Source organism: Thrips palmi, unplaced genomic scaffold (assembly GCF_012932325.1).
Source record: "Thrips palmi isolate BJ-2018 unplaced genomic scaffold, TpBJ-2018v1 HiC_scaffold_5, whole genome shotgun sequence".
Taxonomy (NCBI): domain Eukaryota; kingdom Metazoa; phylum Arthropoda; class Insecta; order Thysanoptera; family Thripidae; genus Thrips; species Thrips palmi.
The window spans coordinates 2,645,260-2,671,449 of NW_023144632.1; the positions used below are offsets into that span (position 1 = coordinate 2,645,260).

General features: G+C 54.6%; 1 protein-coding gene across 1 annotated transcript in view; it reads right to left on the reverse strand.

Annotated features, from left to right (window-relative positions):
* Nucleotides 1–2,096: 2,096 nt before the first annotated feature.
* Nucleotides 2,097–26,190, reverse strand: part of LOC117650358 (hypoxia-inducible factor 1-alpha-like) — a 104,422-nt gene continuing 80,328 nt past the window's right edge. Inside the window, exons 8-13 of the mRNA XM_034393728.1 lie at nt 8,163–8,794; nt 7,775–8,067; nt 7,314–7,666; nt 7,074–7,231; nt 6,725–6,981; nt 2,097–4,909 (exon numbers count right to left, since the gene is read on the reverse strand). Coding sequence (XP_034249619.1) covers nt 4,514–4,909; nt 6,725–6,981; nt 7,074–7,231; nt 7,314–7,666; nt 7,775–8,067; nt 8,163–8,794 — 2,089 coding nt within the window. The 3' untranslated portion in view covers nt 2,097–4,513. The remainder of the gene's footprint in view (nt 4,910–6,724; nt 6,982–7,073; nt 7,232–7,313; nt 7,667–7,774; nt 8,068–8,162; nt 8,795–26,190) is intronic.

Genomic DNA, 26,190 nt, shown 5'->3' on the forward strand with positions numbered 1-26,190 from the left:
TACTGGCCTCGACTGGGGCCACACGGACCAGTCGCCAAATTTATAGTGAAAGCGGACGCGCACGCCCTTAGATTGTGCGGGTCACGATAACAGAGTAGGAACCAGAGTGAACTGTGGGTACCAAACTCGTATGTTTTGTCCGAAGTTCATTTCCACTGAATTGAGGCGCGGATCCAGGAGTGGCTGGCCCCTCCTGGGGTGGCCCCTGTGTCAAACCCGGGCTTTGTCACGGTCACGTTCGTCCAAGTAAAATGTGACATTTATTTTAATGTGACTCGGCTAGAACCTTGTGGAAGACGCACGTTCAAACAAACGTTATTACAAGATATTAAAATAAACGTGCGACACACGATTTTGGTAGGAACGACCGACCGGGGGGGGGCTGAATACGGCGCCTGAAAGGTAGGCAAACAGTCGCACATTACCCCTGTAGGTAGGCAACTTACGCTATATTCCGCCCCGAACCCGTCCCTGGATCCGCCCTTGCGGGGTGCGGTTGGTTCAGGCGATGGCTGCCACGAAAACGTTCTAAGGTTCGCATCAGGTTCGCATCCCATGCGGTTTGATGTTTTCTTCTGATCGCCTCTCAAATCCGGTACCATCACTGTAAGATGGGACGCTATGTTACCAAGTCTCGGTGGATAGGCTGGTTGAGGTGAAGGCTGCCACGGTTCGCATCCCAGGCGGGTTCCTCTTTTCTTCAGTTCACTTCTCGTGTCACGTGTCAAAGGGGTGGCCTACCTTCCCGGCGCCATTGTCCGAGAGAAGTTCAAGGTGCAATGAAGGTAGGTCACCCATTTGACATGTCACCGTGCGGTTCTAGGAAATTAGATACATGGTGGCCATATGAAGAGGAAACTCACGATTTTCCCCTGTGAAGAGGCAAAAGAGTTCCCCTCGTCAAGTCCATCGCTATTTCCTGTTGGCCGGGCGTGTATGCACGTCCTCCCTGTGAGGCGTAGAAGGGGTGGCCTACCGTCCAGGCGCTGTTGATCAAGTACTACGGAATGCCACATGACACCACCCCCGCGAGCGAATGGCGGCGAGATACATGCAGCGCTTACTTGCAGTGGCTGACCGAATGAAGAAGCAAGCACCTACCCACACTGAAAAACCAAACGTGGTCTAGACCGCACCAACTGGTGTGGTCAAATGGATGCCATTTTGACCACACCAGTTGGTGTGGACATGACCACGTTTGATGCGTTTGGTGTGGTCAAATGTGGTCTAGACCACACCAACTGATGTGGTTAAAATGGCATCCATCTGACCACACCAGTGGTGCGGTCTGGACCACGTTTGGTTTTTCAGTGCAGGCGCTTGCCTTACTGTTGAGTACTACTGCCGAGCTCCTTGGCAGAAAAACTGCCCAGTTAGGAAAAGGCTGGTCGAAGATGACCACCACTTAGATATGGGACATGCTGATAGACTAGTCAAGACGGCGAGCGACGCTGCCCCGCGAGAGAACGGCGCAACGCAGCGGCTAGCGGAAGCGCGCCCGAGCCCAAAACCAATTATGGCGACCATCGCTCTGAGATTGATCGGGCAACTTAGCATCACGCATAGAATGGCTGATAAGGTGAAGGCGTCGGTCAGGAAAAAAAACAGTCCTGGTTTCGATTCCCATGGTGTCTTTTCTCATGGCCACTTTTTCCTTCAAAATTCTTTGTCCCTACTGTTGCACAGCGCCGGGAAGGTAGACCACCCCTTTGGCACGCCACAGAGAAGACGTGCAAAACAGGACATGATAGAACTGTAATGCTTCCTTTACGCTCTAAGCCACCTTCCCCCCCTTTTTTTTGTAAAATTTGTTTATTGTCAAAATTACAGGATTCACAACATCAGACTGTGTGGAGACAATTAAGGTGGATATTACATTTGCTCATGTTGATAATATAACAAAGTTTGTTTGTTTTATTTTTACAACTTTGCTACGCTTGTTTTCATTTATTTTGAGTTGTTACCTAACAGCCGTTGAAATTTTTCTTTTCTTCGTTGTTTTGACAATGACAAATTATGGATGATCTGAAAAGTCCCTTTTCAGTCAAGATTATTTCTGCCGTGAAAGTGATTGGCAGGGGAATAAGTAGAAGGCCTTATGGTTTTCACTCTTTATTTGGAGAGGCTCTGAACAATAATTGTGTTTGGTCTTTGATAAAACAAAGAATCAAACCTCTAAGACTAACATTACTTTCATGCAATACCAACAGAGTCAAAGAACTCCGTTATATTAAAGTGGAAAGAAAGCAAAAATGATTTCTGAAATGAAAGTCCATCACGACCCAGAATTGAAAACTGAACAAGGCAAGAGTAAATAAAACATTCTAGCTTCAGAAGTCTAACAAAACCAAATAAAAACATGATTTTCAAGAAAAAGCTTCAAATAACACAAAAAATATATATGTAAATAAAAAAAGGAAAAGATTTTCCCTCAAGACTCATCTTTTCCTGTGATAGGTCAGATCTGTCGGAGTTGGAACATGCCAATAAAGCAAGCCAAAACAAAACTCCGTTATAAAGTTCCTCATCTCAAGGAGAAATTAATGGAGATTTCATGGTTTCTAACTAGAAACAGGACTCTGTTTGCTAGTCACAGATCTAAAGTCACGTTCCCACACCGCACTTAACATTTCTGCTCCCATCATTAATTGTAATGTGGCATTCAAAACAAATCCACACACATAGTGAAATATTAAAAGAAATAAAAATCAAAGACGGAGGCAAATGATCCATGAAACAAATTACGTATCTTTAAAAAAAATAAGATAAGGAATGTTTAAATGTGGAAAAGGACAAGTGAATTTGTAGTCAGAACTGTTGTGGTCAGAATAAATGACTTGATAAGTATTAACAGTGTCCAACCAACAATACATATTCTGTGCACCTGTTTTCATGCCAATTACAAAAACTGAGAGAATCAGTGCAAAACATTTTTTTACTTAGTGGAAAAAGACAGAGGTTCATTGAAATATGATCATGAAATGCAATGGGAGCTTCCTTATAATAAAATTGATAAACCCTTAGGAATAGTGCTCAAATAATTGTGATATTGTACTACAACAAGCAACTGACATATTGACATACCGCTAGCTCTAACACATATTACACATTCTCTTACTCTAAAGCAAAAGACTACATTCACTACAACTGGTCAACACCACAAACATCTTTTGCAGCTTTGCTTTCATCTTGGCAAATTGAAATGAAAACCAATAACATAATGAGCAAAAGATCTTAGTTTGTAAATACAGAGGGAGGGAAAGGTCTTCAAATTATATAACTTCGAGGAATTAACGTATTTACAATAAATTGGCAGTCCACCTAAATAAAAAACTGACATACTCTCTTATTTTTCTCTTCTAGACTTTCCTCAAACGTACAGTCAAAACAACATAGTTCATGCTGGTATCTTAAAGACAAAAATCACATCTACATGAAATACGAGAAGAGTGCTATGAATCGGAAAGAAGCATGTCTTGCAAAGAAATAAGAATCTATACACCAAAAACAATCCACTCCATGGTGAAACATCAAATCTGAGCAGAAAATTTACGACAGATAACAATAGAACAGAAAAGACTCATTTGCTCACGACGCTGCTTTCTCCTGGACAACATTTTATGGCACTTTAATGTATCGTAGAGCTTAGATTGGATTCAGGTACCACTTATGGTAGTCTTTGAACTGCTCGCTGTTGTCTTTGATGGTTGAGGAGAGAAGGCAGAAGTACAAACTTTAAGTCTTACAATAGCTGCACATACTTTGGCTGGCCATCCACGAGAGCTCAGCAAACATGTTAATTAGTCATGAATGAACACAGCAGTAGGTAAAAGGTGTATCTTAGTCACATTAATCAATGGTATTATAATAACATAGTAGTACACAATATCCATTATAATAAAGAAACGCTTACTGGTTTACAGATTTGAGTAAATCGTCAAATGAATAAAGATAAAAGCAAACACACATTATGTCTTGAGCCTCGATGGAAATTGAAATTTCACTTTGCTCTAATCTTTCAGAACGCTCTATTTTAAAAAATGAACATAAAAAGGAATAAAAATGACACTTCACAATCCCACAGTATAGTTCATCAAACAGTGCACAGCCCATTGTTTAATTTTAAACTCTCTTTAACAAGATAAAAATCATTTGGGGAATAAAGATCACTTAAATACTGACTACATGCATGAAGTTAATGGAGTTAAAAAAAATAGATGTGATTCATGGTCATACAAGAAATATTTTTTTATGTATATTTGTGGGCATTGATGACACAAATGGCAGTAAAGAATCCTCATAAGAAGTGTCCTGTTGCTCGGGAAACTAGTAACATATCTATGGCAAAAAGACAAAACAACTGCCCAACACCTTCAGTAAGGCTGGTAAGCAGATACGGTCACCCCAGGAGACGCTGCTTTTGTAAGAGCATCAAGATAAACTTAATCTACAAATCTAAGATTTCATGTAACACACACCATTACCAGTTTTCAAGTTCATTCAGAACTTCACACTATCCCATTGACAAAATATTGCCAGCACCAGACATTTCTAATGCTGTCAGCAATTCCTCCCCTTGCAGAAGACTACCTTGGCTGGACACAGGGGCATTCACATCATAATCTTGTTGGCTGAGATCAGCAAGAGATGGTATCATGCCATCGGGATCCAGCAGTGAGAATGAATTTTTACGAAGCAGCTCCCTCCCCATAGGCACAGGCCTAAACGAAGTATTACTTGACGATCCAGATTCTGGTGGCTTTGCTGGCTGCAAGACGATTGGGGCATCATCTGGGATCTTGTCACCAGCAAGCTCACGGAGAATAGATGATGCAGATGCAACTAGGTTACCTAGAGCAACAACAGCGTCTTTCTTCTGAATTGGTATCTTAAACATACCGTCCTGGCCCTAAAACAGACAAAAATAATTTTAAAAAAGAAGTAGGCAATTTTGGGGGTTTAAAATTAGCACAAATAAATAAATATTTAATGTTTAGAGCAGATTTCTGTGTATGGAGTAAGAATGGCAAGCTTCACATGAGCTGAAGGCTTATTGTACATATGACAGTTTCTTATGCAACTGAACTTCTGATTACATTTTCGAAGAGTTTCTGTCTACTCTTATGGCTCATGGTTTCTGAATTAAACTTGTCAAGTAAGTAAGATTGCTGCTAAAGGTAATTTTTTTAAATTCTTTCGGTCTGTTTTAAGCACAAATCTCTGACACTAAATTGTCTTAAAAAGCGATGTGCTGTAAAATCTCATTTCTGTGAGTTAAACTCACATGACGGTTCAATATAAAGACACCTCGCCTTTCAAGGCCAGAATTTATGGGTTTGTGTGTATGTGTGGTTGATTCCAGGCACACACTCGTTCACAGCCCCCAAAATCTTATCTTAAAATTGGAAAAATTGATTCAGAAGGATGTATCTTTGAAAGTTTTCTTTAATTATGCCCAAACCATCTGCACGGTCTCCAAAGTATATTTTGCGAGACTTTTCTATTATTCTTGTTTCTTGCAAAAAGTGTGAAGAAGAAAACCCCCCAAAAAACTATGCTCTGAAATTATTTGTAGAGTGATAAAGATTTCAAGAAATGCCAATTTTCTCTTTATTTTCTTCTTTTTCTTTTTTTTGGGGGCTAGGTAATGGTGGTGTAGCTGAGATAAAAGAAGGTCTGGATAGTGAAATTTGTACGCTAACCTTCTAGAAATAAAAGTGCCTAACTGGTTGCGTCATAACTTTGGATGAGGTAGATAAAGGTGCCGATGTAAAAACAAGGCAGTACTACGTTCTTTATTACACAGTTAACTACACATATTTATCATCCCAAAACAGCAGCAGCATCAATTTCTTGAACTACAAGATCTTAACGAAACCAACTTCTTTGTTGTGTGAAACAGCGTTTGTGCTGTCAAATGTCTCACTTAAGAAAAGATTAAAGTTTTGATATAATTGAGAAAGAGTCTAACATTGAACAGTAATTTCTTCAAGCAAATTCTAATTTCATTTTCTAAAATTTGTATTTACAGATAGAAACCAGGTGAAGTCCGATTCTAATAATGAGACTGTCAAGAATAGCTGTTTCTTAACAGAAACAGAAACAAAATTATGACAATCGTTTGTTCTTTTTATTTCTACTTAGGCATTTGTAGGACAATCAGTTGAACTTGGAATGTTTCAATTATTGAGAGAAGGTTGTGAAGGACTGAGTAGGAAAATTCTGTTTCACTAATCACACACACAAAGTGTTCAGGGTACAACATCCTAAATTCAAATAGTAGCTAACTTGACCTCCCACAAATACTGTAGGATTGGAGAGATCTATGTCACGCAAGCAGAATTACACGATATTTTTGGTATTGAGAAATAAGAAGGTAAAAAGAAAAGAAGGTAGATCTTAGTGTATTTTACAGGGGAAAATAAAAATAACTGTGACTAAGGCACAGTCATACATAACTTCATGTCCAACCATACATCACAAGCCTTTGCAACATGGCACATCATGTCATATGTACAAATAATTAAAACCTGCTGAGAGCAAATCATGACTAGTACAACACAGGACAGGGTGCAAAATGGAACGTCCCGAATCTGAGGAAAGGTCACTGGCTCACGTGAGTCCACAAAATTGTCTACACTTTTCACTGCACTCTTGTCGAGAGCTTGCCATTCTTTCCAAACCCAACACAGATATATCCTGCACTCACATCGCAGCCACTAACCAAGAGGTTCATGAGAACACTGTCGCTGGGTTGAGGTAAGGGAACTGGTTTGTGCTCAGCCCGCGCACCATCCAACACCAATACTGAGTCTGAAGTATGCACATCTGATCGTGCTTTCTTGGAACGATTCACAGCCACATTTAACCGGCCTCGCTTGGCTCCAATGTACTGCCCCAAGCCACTCGCTCCCCTCTTGTGGGCGTAAGAAGCCCCTGCAACAGGGCGGCCTGCTCCGCGCGCACCGCTCCATGCTGAGGCTGCAGAGAGAATTGGTCGAGACACTGGTCAGTCAAAATACCCTGACAAAAACATTTCCAGTCACATAATAATTAGTAACACAAGTTCTTACATTGTTTTTTAGAATATATCTGACCCAACACCTCACACGGATCGACCAGATCAGATGCTGACTGTCGCTGATTATTATGAGATGATGTATTAGACTGTAAAAGTCTTGCTAGACTTGAATTCATATCTGGTTTGCTCGATGTCTGTGGCTGAGGAGACCTGTAGTAATAAAACCTGGATTAACGCACAGGGAAAGGTACAATACTCTGACAGCTGACTGCGTCACAAAAGCAAGTCTTACCAGCAGCTATGAGAACTGTCGAAAGGGCTGCTGGCACCACTGTTGCTGTTGTCGCCTCCACCACTGTCATCAGGACTTCTGCTACTACTGCTCCCACTCGTGCTGCTTCTGCTACTACTGCAGCTGCTTTTGTAAGGTAACGAAGACCCCCACATGAGGTCATTCGACATAATGAGAGGTAGGTCTTCCCCCATGGGTATGTAAGGTGCTCGTAAACTCAGATCATCATCTGTGTCGGACAAGCTGGTCATGCCAGTGTCCACTGACAGCGACATGAAAGAGGTCATGTTGTCGTCCAGATCCACTGCCCGGCTTGGACTGCACAGGGAAGGTAGACTGCACTCTCCGGGACTCTGCGAAGGAACAACAGCACAGCTTAAGCACCAGCATGGAAAGACAAACATGAAAATTTCAAAACAGTTATCGATGGCGTGTGAAAACCGACAGCCGTCGGCGCTCACCTCTGAGAGAGCTGAAGAGAGAGTGGGTGACAGTGTGGGCGAGAGCAAGAGGCGCGAGTGCCTGGACGGCGACAGCTCGCCGGGCGAGGGGTCGCTGTCGCTGTCTCTGTACAAGAAGAACTTGGAGTTGCTGTTGTCGTCGCCGACGTCGCCCAGCAGGGGGCAGTAGTTGTCGCTGTCGGACAGCATGAAGTCCTCGAACATGTCGCCCAGGTACGGCCCCTCCAGCGGCACGCACACGTCGCCGGCGGTGGGCGCCAGGTGCGTCAGGTCCTCCGGCTCGTCCTTGAGCACTGCGAAAACAACAACAAAAACAGCGGACACGGTCAGTCATTATCCAGCGGCACGGCGGAGAGTAAAACAACAACAACAACAACAAAGTACGTACTGGTGAGCCCCTCGTCCTCGGAGAACATGAGGAAGCCCTTGTTCATGTCCTCGGTGCGCGGCGCGAAGATCGAGGCGGTGGCGGCCTGCGGGCGCAGGTACACGGACGGCGACGACGGCGTGCTCGAGGACGGCGTCGGCGAGGAGGGCGCCGGGGACGCCGCGAAGATGCTGCTGGTGGCCGAGGTGGGGCGCAGCAGCGGCCCGTCCGAGAGCGCGGGGGAGAGGGCGGGCGAGAGGGACGACGAGAAGGTGGGAGAGAGGGAGAAGATGTCGGGCCGGATGTACTGGTTGACGCTGATGTCCACCGAGGGCGGCGGCGGCAGCGGCGGCGTGGGGCTGGCGGGGGGCAGCACCACCACCTCGGGCACGGCCGGCACGGCGACCTGGGGCTCGGCCGGCACCGACTTGAACAGGGTGGCCGTCACGGACTGGACGCGCGGGGCCGACGGCGCGGCGGGTGCCTCGGCCTTGGCGGCGGCCTTGGCGGCGGCCTTGGGCTCTGCCGCGGGCACGCCGACGGCCTTGGCGGCCTGGGCGGGCACTGGCGCGGCGGAGGGGGCCGCCTGCACCGCTGCGGGGACGCAGCTCAGCTGGCTGCTGGCGAAGATCTCATCGCGCTCCTCGATGCCACTGCAAAAGAAAGAAGCACCAAGGTAGGGGCAGGCCGAAGGCAGGCCGGGTGGCTGGTGATACGCCCTGGACGCGCTCTGGGGACACGGTGACGCGACCGCCAGACCGCCAGACCGCGCACCGCACGGACAAGGACCTAGAGACAACCCTCAGTGCTGCGGAGTGCATCGGAGTACCGGGGAAAAAAGGGGGGGGGGGGTTGGACGGTTCCACGCCACTGCCTTCACTTGGAGCACCACGTCGGAAAGGACGAGCAAAAAGAAATGGGAAGTCCACCCTGCTGCACTGCACAGTGGGCCAGCAGACCGGTGGGGGCGGTCGAAATCCCGGACGAGTTTCCAGCGCCAGAGTCACGAAATGGGACACGAACCGAACGTGTGACCCCACCAATGGATGGCTTGCGAAACGACGAATCCATTGGTGGGGTCACGTTCGGTTCGAGTCCCATTTAGCGACTCTGGAGCTCAAAACGCGTCTAGAGTTTTGGCCGCCTCCATCGGTGGCCCACTGAGCACTGGTGGCGTGCTGCAAGTGCATGGACGGGCCTGAATCGTTCGGCAGGACCGGCAAGCAAAACATTGCTCACCGAAATGCAATTTAAGTTGTCCGTTCTCCACCAAAAGCAAAAGGCGACGTCGCGTTGGAGACGCGGCGCCAATTAGAGCTCTGGCGGAACCAGGAGTCAGAGAAAGAGAGAGAGAGACAGAGAGAGGGGGGCGAGGGAGACTTGCCTTTCAGGTGATTAGAGACAGAGAGGAAGAGAGGAAGAGAGAAAGATAGAAAGAGAAGAAGGGAGGAAGAGAGAAAGAGAGAAAGAGGGGAAGGGAGAAAGAGAGGAAGAGAGAAAGAGAGAAAGGGAGGGAAAGAGAGGGAGAGAGAAGGAGAGAGAAGAAGAGAGAAAGAGAGGGAAAGAGAGGGAGAGAGAAGGAGAGAGAAGAAGAGAGAAAGAGAGGGAAAGAGAGGGAGAGAGAAGGAGAGAGAAGGAGAGAGAAGGAGAGAGAAAGAGAGAAAGAGAGGGAGAGAGAGAGAGGAGAGCGCCTCTCGCCCACGCCCACCGTTCGATCGGTTCGCCAATGATTCATTCGCACAGCCCGGAACGCCTCGGCAAGGCGCGGCACGGCACGGCACGGCACGGCGGTTCGTGTCTAGCCGCGAAAAAGGGACAAAAGACAGGAAAAACGGGGCGGCCAGCCGACGAGGCGCGCTTCGCTCATCAAAGTTAAAGTTGTCATCGACGGGTCCCCCCCCCCCCCCCCCCCCCCCGGCAGTCCTGCACGGCTAACGGCGAGGCACATATCGGCGGCACGCCACCGCCAACATGATGGCACGCACATCGAAAGGGCACAGGCACGGCCGACCCGGACCGGCCCCACTGGGAAACCAGGTGGGGAGGACGGGTGGAGTTTTCAGTCCCCGCGCTTGGAAGTATTTCAGATGAAAGAAAATGTCATTCACGAATTAGTCACACTGTAAAAAATTCCGTACTTTTGTACGGAAATGGTAAAGAAAAATATAGTACGGAGGTACGGAGAAAAGTACGGAACGTTCCGTACTTGCTCCATATAAACCCCATGTAAATGGGTACGGAAAAAAGGTACGGAACGTTCCGTATTTGGCAAGTACAGACGGCCAGGAAAATTTATTGACCAGACATTGGGGTGGCCCAAAAAAAAAGTGTAGTGCTCGGATCGCCCAAACGCCGCCCGGCTTTGGATTCTACATCGAAAAATATGAAAGAGTTTTTTTTCCTTTTCGAAAAAATGATTTTTTGGACCTCCGCAGAGCCCCCAAAGTTTTTAACAGTGCTATAATAGGAAAAAATCGTAACTTGGTCATTTTTTGACCGATTTTTAAAAACGAAACGGTGATTTTTTTCGTTTTTTAATGCTTATTACGAAAAAAAAAATGCCCAAACCCCCTTTTTTGGGTTTTTCTAACTTTTAGGGGCAAAAAATGACTAAATTTCGGCCCAAAATTTGGGAATAGTTTTAGTTTGTAGGCCGCTTCAGCCACTCCAAGTGCCCCTGTCAGCATGGCGGGGTGCCCCCCCCACAAGGCAAGCCCCAAAGAACAGAATTTGGGGTGCCCAGTGCAATTTGCCCACCTCCCAGGGGCATCAAATTGTGGATTTCTTGAAAAACTATCAATACTGATGTCTCTTGGGGCCCCGGGCACTCAGATGGGCACACTTTCACACGGTTTGTACCCACACTACGTGATATGAACGTTATGGACATTGTTGACGCGAGGGACCGCAAAACCCCGCAAGGCCCCAAGAAAAGCCATCAAATGAAGGAATTTTCTAAATTTTACGTTTTTTTTTGGGCCTGAGAGGTAGGGATGAGGTGCTCAACTCCATTCCTATTGTTTTTTTTTTTACGTAGTGCGGGTACCCAACCGTGTGAAAAGGGGGCCCATCTGAGTGCCCGAGGCCCCAAGAAAAATCACTATTGATAGGTTTTCGAAAAAAATCCACAATTGGATGCCCCCGGGAGATAGGCAAATTGCCCCGGCATCCCCAAATTTTGTTTATGGGGGTTGCCTTGGGTGGGGGGACCCCCCCCTGCTGACAGGGTGCACTTGGAGTGGTGAAGCGGCCTACAAACTGAAACTATTGCCAATTTGGGCCCAAATTTAGTCATTTTTTGCCCCCGAAAGTTAGGCAAACCAAAAAAAGGGTTGGGCATATTTGTTTTCGTAATAAGCATTTAAAAAAGAACAAATCCCCGTTTCGTTTTTGAAAATCGGTCAAAAAATGACCAAGTTACGATTTTTTCCTATTAATAGCACTGTTAAAAACTTTGAGGGCTCTGCGGAGGTCCAAAAAATCATTTTTTCGAAAAAGGAAAAAACACGTATTTCATATTTTTCGATGTAGAATCCAAACCCGGGCGGCGTTGGACGATCCGAGCAACTTCATATTTTTTTGGACCACCCTACCAGACATGTTCCGTACTTTTTCCGTACTTTTTTCTCACAGTGCATAAAGTGACAACGAATTTTTACAGTGTACACGGCGTCACTGCAAAGGTAAACAGTGCAAGCAAGTCAAAGCCGTTCGTCCTGCTCGTTAAGTACTTCCTCAGCGAGACAGAGAGAGGACTGCCCTGCCCGGTCTCCTGTTCTGCGCGTTTCCGCAACTAAGCCAATTTGCAGGGCCGGTCCACGAGTGGAACAGGACGACTTCCATAGGCAAAGCACATTTTCTGTCAAAGCTGTCGCTAGCTAAACCATTTTAATTAGACGCAGACAAGCCGATTGTCGTCGTGTCGCTTGCGATGCCCCTCCACCGTTAGTTTCACGGTGTAGCAGCTTTGGCCAAGAGTGCCGCCGGGCGCGGCCCCAATAAAAACGAAACACTCACGAAGATGTCAAAGAAGTCAAAACGACGTCAACGTAACCGTCAAATTGACGTTTTTTGGTCGAAATTTTGACTACAAGCAGCCATATTGACATCAAATGCTGTCACGGTGAGCGTTTCGTGTTCTCGGGGGCGGCAGCCCAGCGCGCGCTGTCAGAAAGAATAGGTTATGTTTCGGCCGGCCGGTCGGCGGCATCGATTCACAGTGCACAAGCCGGCACAAGCCATTCCATTTGCTGTCCACCTTGACCCACGCCCCACGGCACTGCGAGACCCTTTCGCCAAGTCGGCGACCCGAGAAACCCTTTCGGACGAACAAACAGCTCACGCACGACGAAGACAACAACCGCTCTCTTCACCCGATGCTAGCGGAATGAATGGAGCGGCGCTGAGTGGGGCGACAGGAGCCGAACGAATCCCGAAGCACTCGTCTCGGTTCGGCCGAACATAGCTTCGTCGCTCCGTCTCTCTCGCACTCACGGGGCGTCCCGTACAGGTGCGAGAGAGACGGAGCGACGGAAACGACTCTCGGATGGGATCAGTCTATGCCAGGTGCGTCCTCTCTGGTGCGGCCCAACGATGCAGTCGTCGTTCGCGCGCCACATTCAAATCGCTTTCGTCAACACCGCCGCTTTAGGGCGGGTAATGTGGTTCGCCACCCCACTGGTAAAACTGAAGTGGCGTCGTTAAACGCTTCATTCAAGCAAGCAAATACGCTTGAGGCTGAGCTTTGAAGCTGACCGCAGCAGCCACGGTGCTAGCAGAAGGCGTCAAAGTACGCTTCACTTCTACCAGTGCACCACCATCACCGCGTTGCCGCGATACAGCGCGGCCGCCGGCGGTGATGGTGGTGCACTGGTAGAAGTGAAGCGTGCTTTGACGCCTTTTGCTAGCGCCGTTGCCGCGATACAGTGCGGTCGGCGGCGGCGCGGTCCTCGAGTGAAAGTGTCCGATAAGATCGGCCAAATTGATGATGAGTGCACGGCCGCGGCCACGTTTGGGGGAACAGGGGAGGAGAGGGGGCCGCACAGTGGGCCAGAAGACCGGCGGACGCGGCCAAAACTCTAGACGCGTTTTGAGCTCTAGAGTCGCTAAATGGGACTCGAACCGAACGAGTGACCCCACCAATGGATTGCTCTCCAAACGAGGAATCCATTGGTGGGGTCACACGTTCGGTTCGAGGCCTGTTTAGCGACTTCGGAGCCCAAAACGCGCCTACTCTACAAATCGAAGAGCGTACATTGTATGCTAGCTTACTGGAGCATGCCTGCAAGCACGCTCTAGGCAGCGCATGCCTGCCAAGCATGCACTTACTAGTGCATACATGCCATGTACACGTTTCCTGATGCAGGCAACTCCCTATCCCTTATGCACTAGATGCATACTTCAGTTAGCGTGTACATGGCATGTATGCACTAGTAAGTGCATGCTTGACAGGCATGCGCTAGCTAGAGCGTGCTTGCAGGCATGCTCCATAGTTAGAGCATACAATGTACGCTCTTCGATTTGTAGAGTAGAGTTTCGGCCGCGTCCGCCGATTTTCTGGCGAATCCACTGTGGGCCGGGGGTCGCGGAGAGAAGACCGCGCGGAATGTCTCCTCGCGCGTCGCGAGTCGCGACGCGGAAAGGCGTTACACTGGTTAAGGCGCGCGCGCCAACCAGAGCGGCAAAGCGGCATTCGCACCGGGGCGATAACGCACCGCAGACCGATTCCGAGAGTCGCTTTCGTCGCTCTGTCTCTCTCGCACCTATGCGGCACGCCCCATGAGTGCGAGAGAGACAGAGCGACGAAAGCGACTCTCGGAATCGGTCTGCGGGGCGGCGAAGTCGGCAAGGGGGCGTGTGGCGATGCACCCCGTCGCGGTGCCGACGGAAAAAGAGAGAGGGGGAGACGGAGTGAGAGAGAAACCAAAGAAAGAGAGAGACAGAGAGGCCGCCGCCGTGCGTATAGTCGCGAGTTGTTGTTGACGCTGTACGCGTGCGCGGCCGCGTTGGGTGCTCCGTGCCGTGCCGTGCCGTGCCGTCCCCGCGGGCGCGAGTGCAGATTGATTCCGAAAGTCAGTTTTGGTCGCTGTCTCTTTCGCACTAGTCAGAGCCGCCAAAGAGTGCGACAGAGACAGAGCGACGAAAACGACGACTCTCAGAATGAGTCTGCTGCTGGCCCGGAGCACAGTGGGCCAGAAGGCCGGTGGAGGCGGCCAAAATTCTAGGCGCGTTTTGAGCTCCAGAGTCGCTAAACAGGACTCGAACCGAACGAGAGACCCCACCGATGGATTGCCCTCTACACGAGGAATCTATTGGTGGGGTCCCACGTTCTGTACAAGTCCTATTCAGCGACTCTGGAGCTCAAAACGCGTCCAGAGTTTTGGCCGCCTCCACCCGTCTTCTGGCCCACTGTGCGGAGCCGCGGGGCACCGCGGAGTGCCGCGAAGCCGCTTGGCGCCGGTCTCCCACTTTGTCCGTCTTCGTCTCGGTTTGTTTTTTGTTTTTCGTTTGCCCGTCCGCGCCGCTTGGCGCGTCGCCGCGCGGTCCGCGGTCCGCCCCACCGTAAGTGTATGCGGCATGCGGCGGCCCGGGCGGAGGTGCCCACACCGGAAAAAATAGAGGACGCCGGCGACGAAAACGAACAAAAAGCCGCGAAAACTTGCGGTGGTGGGGCGCGAGTCCATGGCCAGTCAATGAACGCCCCTCGCCGCCATCCAGATCTCAAATCGGCGTCTTCCTGTCTGCCGGGGCACTCCAGCACACTGGGAGTCGCTTTCGTCGCTCTGTCTCTCTCGCACTCATGGGGCGCCCCGTATGGGTGCGAGAGAGACAGAGCGAGTCGGCACGGCAGCCCTCCACTTGCCTCCGAAACGAAGACAGATTGGCCAGGACAGCCAGGACCGCAGCAGCAGACTCATTCAGAGGGCCATTTCAGTCGCTCTGTCTCTCTCGCACTCGTGGGGCGTGCCGTTTAGGTGCGAGAGAGACACGGCGACTTTCTGGATCAGTGTACGGCGCGCGGCAGCCAGACAGGCGCGGGGCCGTGGGAGGGGGAGGCGACCGGGGCGTCGCAAAAGGTAGGCAACTTGAGCGACACCGTCTGTCTCTCTCGCACTTATACGGGACGCCCCGTGGGTGCGAGAGAGACAGAGCGGCGAAAACGACGCTCAGTCCGCAGGCAGTAAAGGCCGAGGACGGTCGGCGGCACGACGGCCACCTCGAGGACTGGCGTAGTAGTACACACTGTACAGTGTGGTGCTCCTATCTCGCAGAGTCTCGGGGGCGCCTCGCTCGCTATGCGCGTAAATTACGCCTTGCGACGCCTTGTGATGGTGGCGGGCTCATGTGATGGCACGGCACGGCACGGCGAGCCGTTGCCAAAGTCGCGCGGACTGGCGCGGCCCGCGAGGCACGGCGCGGCACGGCACGGCGGCGCGGCCCGCGAAGCACGGCACGGCACGGCGCGGCGCGCCACGGCACGGCACGGCGCGGCACGGCGCGGCACGGCGCGCCAGTCGGCCAAACTCCAGAGGCCTGGGTCTGAGGGCACAAGCTGTATTCGAGAGGCCAACTCCACGACGAGGAACATCCCCGGCTGCACAGACAACATTCTTCCACAGTGTGCAGAGAGCGGCTGGCTGCAGTCTGCCTGCAGTGCACCGGCGGCGCGCGGCCGCTCGGCAACACTGCCGGCACAAGGCACCAGGCACTGCAGTCGGCAAATCACTAAAGTGCAGTGCACTGGCAAATCACTAAAGTGCACCGCACTGCCAGGTCACTAAAGTGCAGTGCACTGGCAAATCACTAAAGTGCACCGCACTGCCAGGTCTCTGAAGTGCACCACACTGCCAGGTCACTAAAGTCCACCACACTGCCAGGACACTAAAGTGCACTATACTGGCAGGTCACTTAAGTGCACCGCACTGGCAGGCAGGTCACCACTGAAGTGCACCACACTGCTAGGCCACTGCCAGGTCACTGCCAGGTCACTGCCAGGTCACTAAAGTGCACTGCACTGCCAGGTCACTAAGTGCACCAGCACTGGCAGGCCAGGTCGCCAGGCTGAAGTGCACCCCACGTGAGCAGGTCAAGAGACCACTGCCAGGTCACTGCCAGGTCACTGCCAGGTCACTAAAGTGCACTGCACTGCCAGGTCACTGAAGTGCATCCAGTCCACTGGGCGAGGCCAGCGTCGCCAGGCGGTGCCACTCCTCCGTTGAGCAGGTCAAGAACCGGAGCGGGGCGTGCCGGAGCGACGCCGGGCCCCGCCGCCTCCAAGCTCATCACCATCATCATCAACATCATCATCTTGAGGCACTGCACTGTCACACACTCCGTTCCGCACTGGGGGTCGCTGCACCGCTGCAGATTGATAATCCGAAAGAGAAAGGTCTCCCTCTCGCACTCACGGGGCGTGCCGTGAGGGTGCAAGAGAGAGGGGGGGGGGCACTGTAGGGCATCACTCCGCGGCACTCGCATGCACTTGGGGGCGGTAATCCAATGGGGGCGGTGCGGGGGCGTGTCCACGGCGTCGTCTCTGTCGCACACACGGGGCTCTCCGTGAGGGTGCGAGAGAGACAGAGCGTCGGCGGGGCGTCCAGGGCGGCGCAGGGTGGCGCCACAGGTGGCAGGGCGCCCCAACTAACCAGGGCGAACTAGGCGGCCGGCCCGTCCAGCTGGGCGAGCTGGGCGCGAATGCACGGCTCGGTGCACTACACCGTAAGGCCGCAAGGCCGCAAGGCTGGCGACGATGGGCGAAGCAGTGCGGGGGCCCTCTAGGCAGGGCTAGCGGCCACACATGGCGCAGCGGCGGTGTCTGGCTGTCCTCGCGCCGCCGGGCTATTCGCAGCACTGAAGCGCCAAGAGCAGCCGAGCCGAGCCCAGGCCTGGCGGGGCGGGGCGGGGAGGCGCGGCACAGATCAGCTGACCCTACCGCCGCGGCCGCCGCGGCCCCTCTCCACCCGTTCCCCGGCCGCTGCCACCGTGCTTGCCAGCTTGCCAGCTTGCCAGTCCAACTTTGAAGAACCACGTGACGAGACGCACGGCGGGGCCACGCAACGCACGCCGAGCGCACGCCCCGCTGCAGGGAGGCGTGCTGCCGCCGCCACGCGCGCGACGCGCCTCCACGACGCCGACGTCACGGCCCGCGTCCACAACGCCGAGGCGGCGCAGCGCGTAGCGCGTCACGGGGCTCATCGAGGCGGCCGGCGAGCGGCGCGGCGGCCTCGCCTCGGGACAAGCTAGGCCGAGCCGCACAGTGGATTTGCCAGAGGACCGGCGCCGGCGGCCGAAACTCTCGACGCGTTTTGAGCTCCAGAGTCGCTAAACAGGACTTGTACAGAACGTGTGACCCCACCAATGGATTCCTCGGTCGGAGAGCAATCCATTGGCGGGGTCACACGTTCGGTTCGAGTCCAATTTAGCGGCTTTAGAGCTCAAGACGCGTCCGGGATTTTGGCCGCCTCCACCGGTCTTCTGGCCCACTGTGAGCCGAGCAGCCTCAAGGCGCCACACTTCGAACCCTCCACCCCCTGCCAAATCACGGCCACGACGCCGAGGTACACTGTCAGTACAGTGTACTCTGTGTACACAGTGTACACACTCATACACACACAGCCTCGCACACAGCGCAGGGCGACGAAAAGCCAACCTTGCAGGCTAGGTTCCGAGAGTCGTTTTCGTCGCTCTCTCTCTCTTTCTCGCACCCATGGGGGATGCGAGAGAGTGCGAGAGAGACAGAGGGAAGAAAGTGTAGTGACCCTCGGGATCAGTCTGCTGTGGCCCGTGGGCAAGGCCGGCCATGGCGATGCGGCCCGTGATGGCGCGGCGACTCTGCCTCACTGGGGACGCATCCCGACCGCCACCATCCCGACCGAAACCTCAGCGCACTGATTCCGAGAGTCGTTTCCGTCGCTCTGTCTCCCTCGCACTCGGAGCGCCCCGTCTAGGTGCGAGAGAGACAGAGCGACGAAGACGACTCTCGGAATCAGTCTGCAGGAACCCAGCCCGGCAATCGTCCAGCCCTCTGCCCTCTACGCCCCAAAGGCCCCAGGCCGCGCCTCAGGCCCTGGGCCCTTTGTCCGTCAGGCCCTGTCCCTTCGACATCACAGCCACGGCCATATGAGAGCCCCCCTCCCCCTCCAACCCCTCGCCCTCTTCCCATCCCCAACCCCGGCGCCCTGCATCCCCCAGCGCTACCTGCGGTACCGGTCTAGCCAGGCCTAGCCCCTCGCCTGGCCTAGCCTGCAGGCTGAGCACTGCTCTCGTCGCTCTGTCTCTCTCGCACTCATGGGGCGTCCCGCAAGGGTGCGAGAGAGACAGCTACAAAAGCAGTGCTCAGCCTGCAGGCAGCACTTGGACGACATCGCTAACTGAATTACTCCGAGACAGTTTGGAGGCGACCGTGGCGAACTTGATGCCCCGCCGCGCCGCCAGGCCGCCACACTGTAAGCCATCACAACAGACCGATTCCGAGAGCGCTCTGTCTCTCTCGCACTCATGGGGCACCCCCCTGTGGGCGCGAGAGAGACAGAGCGACGAAAGCGAGTCTGCAGTTTCACAGTGTCGCTGCCGGCGCTGCCACAGTGTAGTGCCCGACCGCCCATCAACGCGACGACCACTCTCGCTCCAAGCGGGCCGAGGGCGTGCCCGGGCGGGGCGGGGCGGGGCAGGGCGGGGTGAGGCGGGGCGGGGCGGGGTGAGGCGGGGCGGGGCAAGGCCGTAAACAGAAAGCAAATCTGGTGGCACGCGAAGAAAAGGGACAACGACACCGCAAAGCGCCTGGCGGGTAGGCCGGCCAGGACATCCAGCGCGCGGCAGCGTTACGGGCTTGCCTAGCGCCCGGGCTGACGCTCCCCTTCCAGTGCTGCGGCCTTGGAGCCGGCAGCGGAGGCTGCAGACTCACTCCGAGAGTCACTTTCGTCGCTCTGCCTCTCTCGCACGCATAGGGGACGCCCCATGAGTGCGAGAGAGGCAGAGCGACGAAGACGACTCTCGGAGTGAGTCTGCTGGCACTCGTGTAAATCTCGTCAGAATGTCAGAAACCTGTCTGAAAACCTGATCAAAATTCGCGCACCTCTGAAAGCTGAAAACATCTCCTGGCAGTCTGTAGAACTCAAACCGTCAATATCAGAGTAAGTTTTCAGAATTTCAGCTTTCATAGGTGCGCGAATTTTGATCAGGATTTCAGACACTGACATTCTGACAAAATTTACACGAGTGGGGGGAGCGGGAAGACTTGCCATCGAACTTCCGCTTTCAGCACACCTCCCGAGGACATCCAAAGACAGTCCATTTTGACAAAGTCAAAACGGGGGTCGTTTTGTTTCGACGCGTCGTTTTGACTACCTATCCTCCCCGGTCCGCCCCGGCATGACAGGCCCGACGTCCCCGAAGGCACGTCGGCAGTGCCGCGACCGTGCTGCAGACTGATTCCGAGAGTCGCTTTCGTCGCTCTGTCTCTCTCGCACTCATGGGGCGTCCCGTAAAGGTGCGAGAGAGACAGAGCGACGAAAACGACTCTTGGAATCAGTCCCTGCAACGAGGCCAGCGACGTTCTCCGTAATCAGGCGCCGGGGGACAGTTTTCCAATGTCGCCGCTCCACAGTGGAGGGGCGCCGGAGCGCGCTGGGGCGCTGGACGGCCGGGCCGGGAAATATGAGACGACGTACCAAAGTCACTTATTCCTCCGGGCCGCGCCACCACGACGGTGACGATGGCGGGGAGCGGGTCCGGCGCCTCGTCGCTCTGTCTCTCTCGCACCCACGCGGGACGCCACTTGAGTGCGAGAGGGACAGAGCGACGCGAGCACCGTTTGCCTACGCGCACCGCGCCCGCGCCCCTAATGGACAGCCGGGTGCACCAGACTGGCAAAGCTTGCAGAGTGAATCTACGGGAGGCCTTCCCCCCTCTCTCTCTCTCTCTCCCTCTCTCTCTCTCCTCCACCTCTCTTCCTCCGTCTCTCTCTCTCTCTCCCTCTATTTCTCTCTCTCTCTGACCCATGTGGGGCGTCCCATGCGTGCGAGAGAGACAGACGGTCGGCCGCGCTGCGCGAAACCACCCAACAAGCAGGCAGCCCGCTGTGATCCGCTGCCTGCCATTGCGGCGCTCCGCTTCTTCATCACGGGCTGCAGCACAACGCGTCGAGAGTATGACGCACCCGTCGAGAGCGAGAGAGAGAGAGAGAGAGAGAGAGATGGCAAGCGCAAACTCGCGCTGCATTGAATGCTTTCCTGGAATCGGCTTGCTGCCCTCCTACCCATCCCCCGTGCCCACCCCTTGCACCAAGGCCCAGCAGCACTGAGAATCCAAACGCTATGAGTATAGCGTCAATTGGTGCAATACAAAAGCATTGCACATGAAGTGCAATGCATCCAAATTCCCATGCATTAGCATAGGGCCTTTTCGGGAAGCATTGCACCAAAGGTGCAATATGGCTGTGGCATTGCACGTATGGTGCGATATCACAGCGCATTGCACCATACGTGCTATACTCATAGCGTTTGGAATCTCAGTGAGGCCGAGTCCAAAAGTCATTTTGTGGCCCTGTCTCTCTCGCACTCATAGGGCGCCCCGTGTAGGAGCGAGAGAGACAGAGCGACGAAAACGACTCTCGGAATCAGTGTGGAGCAGGCCTGACCGCTGTCAGACTAACTCCGCGAGGAACCTCTCTCTCTCTCTCGCACCTATTAGAGACATCCCTTGAGTGCGAGAGAGAGAGAGAGAGAGAGAGAGAGAGAGAGAGAGAGAGAGAGAGAGAGAGAGAGAGAGAGAGAGAGAGAGAGAGACGCAGAGCGACGGCCACACTGGAGGGAGAAACCACAGCCCCTGGGCCTGATCAGACATTCCCACTGAAACTGTCAAACGTGTTGCTGTGGAAGCCGCCGCCAACCAATGGGAGTTGAAATGCGTCGTCCGCAGGTTGCGCCTACACTCTAAGCGGCCTAGACAGCTTGGACAGTGCGGGCCCCAGGAACTGCCACCTGCTGTTGAATGCAACTGCCAGCAGGAAAACCGTGGCGGAAGCCTGTTAGAAAGTTTGAAGCCGGGTTTCCTATCGTTTTCCACACACAGTGAGAGGGAGAAGAGGGGGGGGGGGAAGCAGTGACGGAAGAGGAAAGAGGGGAGGGGAGGCCGGTGAAAGGAAGGAAGGCGGACTCTAGTCCCTTTTCGGAACGCCTCCCACCTGAGGCCTGTGTGGGTGCGAGAGAGACAGAGCGACGAAACGCTGCACGCAGTCAGTGGCAGCAGAGACATCCAGGCGAGCGGTGCGTCGCTCTGTCTCTCTCCAACTCTTACGCTGAGAGCCATGAGAGCGACAGAGAAAGAGCGACGAAACGACTCGTCTGAATCGCTCGGCAGTGGCAGACAATAGGTGGCGAGTAATGTGAGGGGCGTGTGACCGGCAGACCGGTTCCGAGAGTCGTTTTAGTCGCCCTGTCTCTCTCGCGCCTATTCGGGACGGCTCGTGAGTGCGAGAGAGACAGAGCGACGAAAACGACTCTCGGAATCAGTCTGCAGGGCGGTGGCCGGTGTCGGCGATGCCACTTGGAGGCGACAAGACTTGAGCAGCTTTCAGCACGTAAAACTCATTACAACCTGTCTACGCTCTGTCTCTCTCGCACCCCCACGGGACGACCCATGAGTGCGAGAGAGACAGAGACTGTTCGGAATGGCAGCGCTGTCGTGTGCCGCTGAGCCCCGCGGCGGCCCGCGGCTTGCCAAATGTCTCGTGGGGCGCTCGAGGGGGTGGGGGAGGGGGAGGGGGCGCGGCCCGACTTGGCTCCGTGCACCGCGCGGCATGCAGCCTGCACAGTGTGCCTGCCTGCACAGTGTGCCTGCCTGCACAGTGTGCCTGCCTGCACAATGTGCCTGCCTGCACAGTGTGCCTGCCTGCACAGTGTGCCTGCCTGCACAGTGTGCCTGCCTGCACAGTGTGCCTGCCTGCACAGTGTGCCTGCCTGCACAGTGTGCCTGCCTGCACAGTGTGCCTGCCTGCACAGTGTGCCTGCCTGCACAGTGTGCCTGCCTGCACAGTGTGCCTGCCTGCACAGTGTGCCTGCCTGCACAGTGTGCCTGCCTGCACAGTGTGCCTGCCTGCACAGTGTGCCTGCCTGCACAGTGTGCCTGCCTGCACAGTGTGCCTGCCTGCACAGTGTGCCTGCACGCCCCGAGCTTCGGACAGCTCGCCGCGGAGAGACGAGGCACTGCCACCAAGTGTGGACAACTCCCACACTTCCTCGTACGGAGTGAATTTCCCACACTTGGATGGTGTGGAGTTTGCGGTCTCCACACTTCAAAGTGTGGAGAAAATCGCAGAGCGCAGAGCCCCTATCTCTTGGCATGGTGCAAACTCTGCACTTCCGAGTGCGGAGACTGCAAATGCCACACCTCCGCAAGTGTGGAGTTCTCCACACTTTGGTTTCACAGTGTGGGAATATTGCCGTCTTTCCATTCAGAGTGTACCCTGCCCCCTGCATAGCGCGCCGCCCGCGCAAAGTCCGGCCGCGGCGTGGCGCGGCGCGGTGGGGCGTGGCGTGGCGTGGCGCGGTGGGGGCGTGGCGTGGCGTGGCGTGGCGCGGTGGGGGCGTGGCGTGGCGTGGCGCGGTGGGGGCGTGGCGTGGCGTGGCGCGGTGGGGGCGTGGCGTGGCGTGGCGTGGCGCGGTGGGGGCGTGGCGTGGCGTGGCGTGGCGCGGTGGGGGCGTGGCGTGGCGCGGTGGGGGCGTGGCGTGGCGTGGCGCGGTGGGGGCGTGGCGTGGCGTGGCGTGGCGCGGTGGGGGCGTGGCGTGGCGTGGCGTGGCGCGGTGGGGGCGTGGCGTGGCGTGGCGCGGTGGGGGCGTGGCGTGGCGTGGCGCGGTGGGGGCGTGGCGTGGCGTGGCGCGGTGGGGGCGTGGCGTGGCGTGGCGTGGCGCGGTGGGGGCGTGGCGTGGCGTGGCGCGGTGGGGGCGTGGCGTGGCGTGGCGCGGTGGGGGCGTGGCGTGGCGTGGCGCGGTGGGGGCGTGGCGTGGCGTGGCGCGGTGGGGGCGTGGCGTGGCGTGGCGTGGCGCGGTGGGGGCGTGGCGTGGCGTGGCGCGGTGGGGGCGTGGCGTGGCGTGGCGCGGCGCGGTGGGGGCGTGGCGGCTGGCTGAGGGAAGGCTTGCCCGCTCACTACAAATCTATTGGCGGTACACATGGTGTGGAAAAGGCGGTAAAACCTGTACCGCCTTTCTATTGGCGGTAAAATCTGGAGCCCGCCAATTACGCACCCTACAAATTGAACGAAAAAGGCGGTACAAAGTATTACCGCCCATTGCATGCCATTTAGATGGTGCGAAAAAGGAGGTACAAAATATTACCGCCTTTTACGTTCTCTCAGTGCGCCAAGAAATCGGCGGTAAAGCTCTCCAAAGGCGGTACAAACGATTCTGTAAGGGCGGTAATTTCTGTACCGCCTTCGTATTGGCGGTAAAACCTGGAGCCCGCCAATAGCCAATTACCGCCAGTAAAGGGTGGAAATATTACCGCCTTTCGATTTGGAGTGCTGCCGCCCTGCATTCTGCATCGGCCGCGCCGTCCTGCGCGTCACTGGACGAACACACCTTTCCGGGTGTCTTTCCCGTCGCTCTGTCGCTCTCGCACCCTTACGGGACGTCCCACGAGTGCGAGAGAGACAGAGCGACGTAAATGATTCTCCGAGAATGAGAGGGTTGTCCGCGCAGGTCCGCGCGCGGTCAATGCAGAATGCAGGGCATCGCCAAGGGCATCGCCGCAAGCCTTCCGCCAAGGTCGCTCTGTCTCTCTCGCACTCGTGGGCTTGTAGAGCGCCCTGTGGGGGTGCGAGAGAGACAGAGCGACGGAAGCGCCCCCCGGAGAATGTCCGTGGGTTGTCCGAGTATTGCGCGGTCTATAAAGAATGCAGGGCATCGGGCAGAAGGCCCTTGGACGAGGTCGCTCTGTCTCTCTCGCACTCGTGGGGCGTTCCGCGGGGGTGCGAGAGAGACAGAGCGAGGGGAAAGGACTGCCCTCCGAGCCGAGGCGTGTGTATTGGCAGCCGGATAGACAGGGTGGCCGCAATGCCACCGCCACGCCACTGGCAGCGACAAACACGTAACTCGAGACGGCGACATTTCCAAGCAAGCCCGCCGGGCCGGGCGTGGCGGGGCGGGGCGTGGCGGGGCGTGGCGTGGCGGGGCGTGGCGGGGCGTGGCGGGGCGTGGCGGGGCGTGGCGTGGCGGGGCGTGGCGCGCGCGGCAGAGTACGACGGACGGCGACACGCTGAAAGGTGAGCGGTCAGCAGAAAACGCCCGCGGTCCCGCCCCGCCCCGCCCCGCGATCGAGTAGCAGCCGCGTGCTCTCGTATTCCCGGCCGTTTAGACGCCCCCCCCCTCTCTCTCTCTCTCTCTCTCTCTCTCTCTCTCCCCGGCGGCAGTGGCGGATCCAGAGCCGATCTACAGGGGGGGGGGGGACCCTTTTTGCCCACTGTACCGATAGAGTGGCATTTTGACAACCCTCCAGGCGGCTATCGACACTCTGAAAACCTTACAAATCATTTCAGGCCTTACAAAGAAAAGCAGCTTCTTGTAACAAAGTATTTTGAGCATATTCATAAGCTTGCAAAGAAAATACTTCGTAATTTACGAACTATTTCTTCGTATAACAAAGTAAATAGTTTGTGCGCATAAAGAGTGGCTTCATTGAAAACCCTTCTGGCCGATAGGCAAAGGGGTTGGTCCACTGTCAGCATTGTCAGACTGCCGCTCTTCTCTGGATCCGCGCCTGCCCAGCCACTCCTCAAAATCCCCTTTCCTTTTCTCCCGTAGACTCGTAAAGCTCGCATGATTCTGCAAGAGATTCGCCACTTTTCGGCATGAGCACGCTTCTACAAGGTGCGCGTCACGCACACGAGTGCATGACCACACGGCCCGCCGTGCCGTGCCGTGCCGCCGCGTCCACTCGTCGCGTGGCGGTCGCTTGCGTCGCTCTGTCTCTCTCGCACTCGTCGCGCGTGCCGGATGCGTGCGAGCGAGACAGAGCGACGACTCTCCGAATCGGTCTGCAGAGATAAACGCGGTTCGGGAGGAGCACGCAGTGATAGCGCACTGACTGCCTCGACCAAACTCATTCCGCTCAAGCGGTTCGTCGCTCCGTCTCTCTCGCACTCATGGGGCGCCTCGTAGGGGTGCGAGAGAGACAGAGCGCTGCTAGTGAACGACGCCTCCTTAGACGGGCGGTTCTGGAAGGAGAGCGGAGAACGCTGGAGCGGGCAGTAGCAAGAGACAGAAAGCACCACCAGCACTCGGGAAAAAAATTTCTTGAAATAAGTTTTTTTTTTGAACGGTAAAAACGGATCTTGGTTTTCCCAGTTAAGACATGGACCATTTCCAGGAAGTTCCTGCGAAAACCAGGAACCGGTTTTGCCGTGTAGTATAAGGAAAATTTACTTATTAGGTACGAGAATTATTTACTTACTTCGACATTAAGTAAAAAATAATCCTTGTTCAAAGTAAAATTTATTGTTCCAAGAATTGCTTTCTTTTTTTCAGTGTGGCTATCCCGTGCGCGAGGACCGCGTGTGGGTCCGTGGCAACTGCACTGTACTGTACCGCCGCGCCACTACGACGACTACGTCGACTACGTATGAAGCGTACGAGGAGCCGGTTGCGACAACCAGGACACCGACAAGCAGCGTCGCGGCGTCGCAGCGTGGCGGACAATGACTGGATCGATTCACTCTTTTGACTCGTCATCCACACCTGTCTCTCTCTCTCTCTCTCTCTCTCTCTCTCTCTCTCTCTCTCTCTCTCTCTCTCTCTCTCTCTCTCTCTCTCTATTTCTCTCTGTCGAGAGGGAAGCTCTCCACGAGGCGCCTGCCACCGCCACAATCAGCAGACTGACTTCACTCTCAGACAGGTGCACCTTTTTCTCAATCGCAGACGCAATACTCCGCCCCTCTCGCTCTCACGGCGCGTCGCGTAGGGGTGCGAGAGAGACAGGGCGACGGGGCACCGCTTTGGGAAGCAGTCTGCTGCTGCAGCAGCCGCGCCACGCGCCTCGCTTTATGACCGAGCGACTT